Here is a 6,110-nt window from a genome sequence, read left to right as displayed (position 1 = left end):
CCACAGCTGTAACTTTTGTAGTCTAAAACGGTATAAAGATATCTTTATCTTGATTTTGATCTTTCAATTGGTATGAAATATTTATAGCTCTGATCTGAATAATTTATTCAGAGATTATATTGTTAGCTGGAGCAATAATCCATGCCATGTTTTGGGAAGATATCTCCTCAAATAAAGGAAGTTTCTCTACAAAGTCTTAATTTTGTACGATTAGTTTATATCGTAGCTATATACTCCAACCGATTTAGTTGTCTGAAAGTATAATATTATATTACTTGTTTCTCTAGAGCTGCAGTCCTCATATTTCAGTGCAACACCCTGTTTTTCGTATTTTCCTCAAAGAACATTCTATGGTATAATAAAGGGCACAAGCATGAGCCAATTAAAACAGCAATCAACAAAACCGCTCGAGGTCAAACGTTCAAATAATTAAAGATTGCGTCAATTGAGAAACCTAAAGTCAACAAAAGCATCTCTGATAGTTACAAAGTTTTAGCATTTTTATAAGAACCAATTTATAATACAAGTGTAAATATAAAGTTTAGAAGTGATGAAGTGAAAGAGACTGAGTAACGACAAACAACGCGCTGAGCTGGCTAAGAGAGTGAGCTGAAGAGCGGCACAGTGGTTGAGTGATTGAGTGAGCCAGGCTTAAGACAAAACGCTGTCTCTATAAAGAACTACAAGCGTTACATAGACATGACCTCACTGAGCGGGAGTTACAAGAGAGCTATGTAAATCTAGGCGTGTACAACTAAGCGAAGAATGATAAAGAAAGATTCTAGTAAGAATAATACACAAAAAATTTCATGAGTAAACATTTTATTTAAAACAAATTTAAGTCTACACTTTTGTTTACTGTAAACTAATTGTACGTAAAACTTGAAAAATAGAAGGCACTTTCTTACAGACCAAACATTAATTATATAATAGCTAATTACAAAGATGTGGAACTTTGCAGCTTAAAACTAAATATGTCGAGTTACACATGCGCATCGCTTAGCGCCACTTTACTCAGCAATGCCAAAATCTGGCCAAAAGTAAAGACCCGACAATAACAGCTAACCACGGTCTCATGCTATCCGCTGCATTGCAGCCATCCGTGTCGCAAGTAAAGATGCAGGAGCGATAATCCATGCGATCACCTTTGTTCTTCACATAATCACAGTAGTTGCCCAAATCCTTGGAAGAGCAGAAGCGTTTCGCACCGATGCCACCCTCATAACGTCCAATGTGCTTAATGCAATACTTCGCCTCGTGCACATTGGAACAGTTCTGTGGCTGAATATCGGGATCGTCGAAGCGCTCGAACCATTCGCCACACTGGAAGGGTGTTTTGGTGTCAGAGGCGTCGCAGACATAACAATTTATAGCCAATGCCGTGCCACTTAACGCGACGCAGATTAGTACAATTTGTAGCACGATTTTAATTGAACACATTTTGTTGGTTTTGTTTTTGTTTATGAATTTTGTAGCACCAGCGCGTAAAGTAAACAAAGGTCAACGGCAGCACAAATAATAAAATTTAAAGTAATTAACTTAGCACTGCACAACAATAAATAAGACAAAAATTATTACGAAATTCTGGAATAAACAAAACTGCACAGCTTGGCTCGGCTCACAAAGCAACACACACAACTCGCGCAATTGATGGACGCAATGGGCACGGCGATGACCGTAGAAAACGTCAATAGCAAACCTCAAAACGTCAAAAGTAAATGGAAACACAGAGTAAAACAGACAAATGTCAATTGGGAACTGACGTTTCCGTCCGTTTGCTTTTCACCTACATTCATGTGCTGGCCAACGAACCATTCGAGCGACTCCCTGCTAAACGCGGTCTCCCTCAACCTGACTTAACGTTACATTTTTGGTTCCAGATTGGCTCATTTGTATTTGTGTGCACTTCACTTGACTTTACTCTCTTGCCAAACGCATGTGGGTCAATGTAAAAACCTGGCTCTCACTCTGGGCTCCGCTGTGACCACCAAACCACTCATCGCCGCTTGCCAACTTTGCTCGGAGCGACTTAGCGGTATATACGAGTGCACCGTGCTATCGTTTGTGAGTACGATGGGCGGCCAAAAACTGGCATACGCTCACTGCTCTCTCTTACTAACTTCTAGTGTTTAGCATTGAAAAGAATTAGCTGGTCTAGCGGCACTAAACACGGTGTTCATAACAGTGTTGCCGCGAATGCTTAGTAAAACCGATTTTCGTTTCAATTCTTCTTTTTTTATTTCATCTATTTAGAGAATCGGATATGATTTGGTGGTTTCTGTAGAGAACTGTTATCATTTTAAGATCATTGTTGTGGTTTGTTAAACTAGATAGCATTATCTATTATCATTTTATCAGTTGGTAACTCGATACGACTTCAATGGGCCTCCTCAGGGCTAGATGCGTCATAAGACAGTCACTCTGCCTACCTAAAGTATATATCCCCACCTCTTCATTTTCATATTAAGAGTGTATTATACATTATTGGTCCAATTACTTAGTACTGATTGCCTCTATAAGCTACATTACATTAAAGAGATCAGTTTTCAAGGATTTTAACTTAGTCATAGAACAAAATATAATCAATAAAGAAATCGATGCCTGTATTCACAATTAATATCTTCTTTTAACACTTGCGAAAATCTCAGCTAAATGGTAACCCTAAACTGACGAACCAAAGCACAGTGAAGAACATGTTTACATACCTTATAGGTAGTAATTTCTAACATGAACGCGGTCATCTTAACCATAATTGGCATATACCTAATCGCTTTGATGTATCAGTGGTGCTATAAATTGGCAACAACTTCATTAAAGCAGAGGCATAACAAGTTATGTCGGCAGCAAGATAATTCTAGTAAGCTATTACTTATATTTACTATATGCTTAAAGCAGCATGAAAAAGAGACATTTGAAAGAAACAATCTTCAAAATATAAATGTCAAATAATGTTTATTTGAATGATATTGAGCATGTCCCATTAATTTTGAAGTTTCTGTGTTTTTTCTTTAAAAATTAGGGAGTTAATTGAACAAAAAGTCTCAATAATGATTAAGACTAACTTCAACTTATCGGAAAGGATACCGTCTTATCTCAATCCCTTCAGTAAAAAAAACTTTTTAAGGTTTATCTGACAGCGGATCAGATAGAGCTTTTCCGTTTAGCCAATTTAAAATATATAGTATATAAAAAAAAATTGGCATTAACGATGTCGTTTTGTTTTTAATAAAATTTCCATGCCAACAACCCCCATTAACTGTTGATTACTGTAGCATACCTATAACATAAGTTTGTCTCTAAGGGAATTTCTATCATGAAAAAACTTCATATAAAGTAATAATATTAAACTCCCTTATATGAACATAACCAGGATGTTTAGGTTTGACACCTCATCTTTTGTGTCAACTCCAGCCCATCCCTTTAATGAGCTCTTGTGAGTACTAGATTAAAATATGATATGCATTGTGACAAAAAAGTACCCAGAAAAATGATAACGGATGGATGATTTTTTTTTTTTTTTTTGCTAAGATAATTGGACTATCCTTAATTACTGTACAAAATATGAGCGCGATTTGTCAAACAGTTTGTTTACAGCAGCTTCCTAAGTCGGTAGCCCTCAGTATTGCGTTGCGATTTTTACAATGGACAAAAATATCAAACAAGAATTTATCTCAAATTTTGTATTTCTTATCAAATTCCTTGTACGGAAACGGTTTAGGGTCATTCAGCCAGTTATTACGAAGCCTTCAAAGACTGTCGCGAGATCGTTGAAAACATGCATCGTTTTCGAAAACATTCGACCTCTTCAACTGCTGAAAATATTGAAAAATTGAAGAATATGATATGGTGCTGGGAAATCGTCAGGTAAGTGTTTGAGAGATGGCAAGAGAACTCGACATCTCTCGGGAGTCCGTTCGCATGATATTGGTGGATACATTGGGTATGAAACGCGTTCCTGCTCGACTCGTTTTTTCAAAGAAGAGTATCGTAAACAGGTCTCTTTGGACATGCTTGATCATGGGAATTCCGTTCCCACATTCATGGAGAACATTTCAACAAAAAACAAAAAAAACCAAACAAAAAACAACAACCAACAAAAGAACACGCCAAAGCCGGCTAAGGCATTGGCAGGAGAGCATCAGTCGAAAACGGTCGACGAAAATTGTGGAATAATAATTCATGGATTTTACAACATGGTAATGTACCATCGCATCGAGCTACGATTGTGACCGAATTTAAAGCCCAACAGGCAAGGAAAATCATCGTATTCACTATATTTGGCGTCGTGTGATTTCATCTTATTCCCCAAACTGAAATTGCCACGATGTGGAATCCATTTTCAGTCAATCTAAGAAGTTAAACAAAAATTTCTGAAGGAGCTGAAGGCCATCTTTAAAAGCGCTTATGAGAAAGGATTCGAGGACTGAAAAAATATTTGGCATAAGTGTATTACATCTGGTGAGGATTTGAAGGCGAATAAATAAATATTGATGAAAAATTACATATTACCCGTTTTCAAGTGCAGTGAATAATCCATTAGAAAGCATGAGGTCCTCTAATACCCATATTTTTATCTACGATCTGTCTCACAAGCACTATTTTCTGTGGGGAAAGGGGATTACCGATTTTTTTTTCCTATTGAAAACTTCTACAAAAATAATTTTCTGTTCTGTTCTGAAGAATATACGCTGACAAAAGAATTTGGAAACACATTTTGAAAAAAAAAAAGAAACGATATAACAGTAGCCAAAGTTTTTGTTTACACTTGATAGAATCAAACTACCAAGTACTGTTTCTTTCAAGCTATAGTAATTTTCTCAAATAAGCAAAATTGAAACAAAAAACATGATAACCAATATAATAGGTTGTCAAAAAAGTCTTGCGGTATTTTTATAGAATTTTTTTTTTTTCAATTTTCAATTGTTCATAAAATTTTTTTTGATGACTCATGCCCAACTCTTGACCGATGCTACGGCTGCTACTATACCGGTCTCTTTCGACCAATTCAGCGATTTTATCGCAATTTTCGACGACAAGCCTTCCGGAGYGTGGCGTATCTTCGACCACCTCTACACCAGAATGAAAACGTTGAAACCATCGTTGTGCGGTGGAAATGGAAACTGTATCGGGTCCATAAACTGCACAAATTTTATTGGCGGCTTGAGATGCATTTTTGCCCTTATCATAGTAGTACTGTAAAATATGCCGAATTTTCTCTTTATTTTGCTCCATGTTTGCGAACCTATAACTCACGACCGACTTAAAAGAAACGACAATCAATCAAACAAGTGTTAGCGCGTGAAGGGAGTTTCCAAAATGGTATAGCATGACCCGATGCGACGAATAAAACTAGAACTACGCGCTCTCAGCGCCAACCGCAAGACTTTTTTTGACAACCTAATATATACATAACTGTGTTCATACAACGTAAGAATGCAGACAAAAGCTGAGCATGTTGTATGTATCTGCCGGCAGCATAACTACTTCCCCGACTGTTAGCAATATTTGGCAACTTGTTGCTGCCACATGCAAGCAGCCGACTTTCGGGACCTGTTGTACATTACGTGGCTTTGTCAAACTAACATTAATACATACGTACAGTGTATAAATGCACCGAGACTTTGTACCTTTTTGTAAGTGTTGGTCTTAGCCCAAGGCATAACAACGAGTATAGAGAAAAGTAAGGGAAAGACTTGCAACCGGTAAAACTACATTTCCACCTCTTTTCTTCTCTAATTCTATTATTTTATTCTTTTATTTATTTTCCAAACTACTAGTGATACGTGACTGCAATGACATTGTCGGCTAACGAAGCCAGAAAGAAATAACAGACCTTACTCGACGCCAGACAACTGTTGAATGTTAATGGTTTTTCACAACAGCAACCAGCATAAAGATTCTTTCTTCTGTATATTTGCTATTTATTGATTGCGTTTCTGTTTTGGTCGCTTATTTATTACAACACATTTTTTGGAGCGAAACAGACCAAACCAATGCGTCTTTTTTAACGCACGACTGGGTTTGTTTTGATATTGTATTTCTCGTCAAATGCAAGACAACATTAAACTGTATCATTTGAAAATGCCAACAGTTTGGTGTTGTAATGTTTG

General features: G+C 36.9%; 1 protein-coding gene across 1 annotated transcript; it reads right to left on the bottom strand.

Annotated features, from left to right (window-relative positions):
- Nucleotides 1-805: 805 nt before the first annotated feature.
- Nucleotides 806-1,809, bottom strand: LOC108965861. Its single transcript, XM_018928529.1, has one exon. The coding sequence runs from the start codon at nucleotides 1,438-1,440 to the stop codon at nucleotides 1,015-1,017; it is 426 nt and encodes a 141-aa protein (XP_018784074.1). The 5' UTR covers nucleotides 1,441-1,809; the 3' UTR covers nucleotides 806-1,014.
- Between the last annotated feature and the right edge of the window lie 4,301 nt (nucleotides 1,810-6,110).

This window comes from Bactrocera latifrons, unplaced genomic scaffold (assembly GCF_001853355.1).
Source record: "Bactrocera latifrons isolate USDA-ARS-PBARC rearing strain unplaced genomic scaffold, ASM185335v1 scaffold_15, whole genome shotgun sequence".
In the NCBI taxonomy this organism is placed as follows: domain Eukaryota; kingdom Metazoa; phylum Arthropoda; class Insecta; order Diptera; family Tephritidae; genus Bactrocera; species Bactrocera latifrons.
Note: the sequence above shows the minus strand (reverse complement) of the source record. Positions and strands in the feature narration are given on the sequence as shown.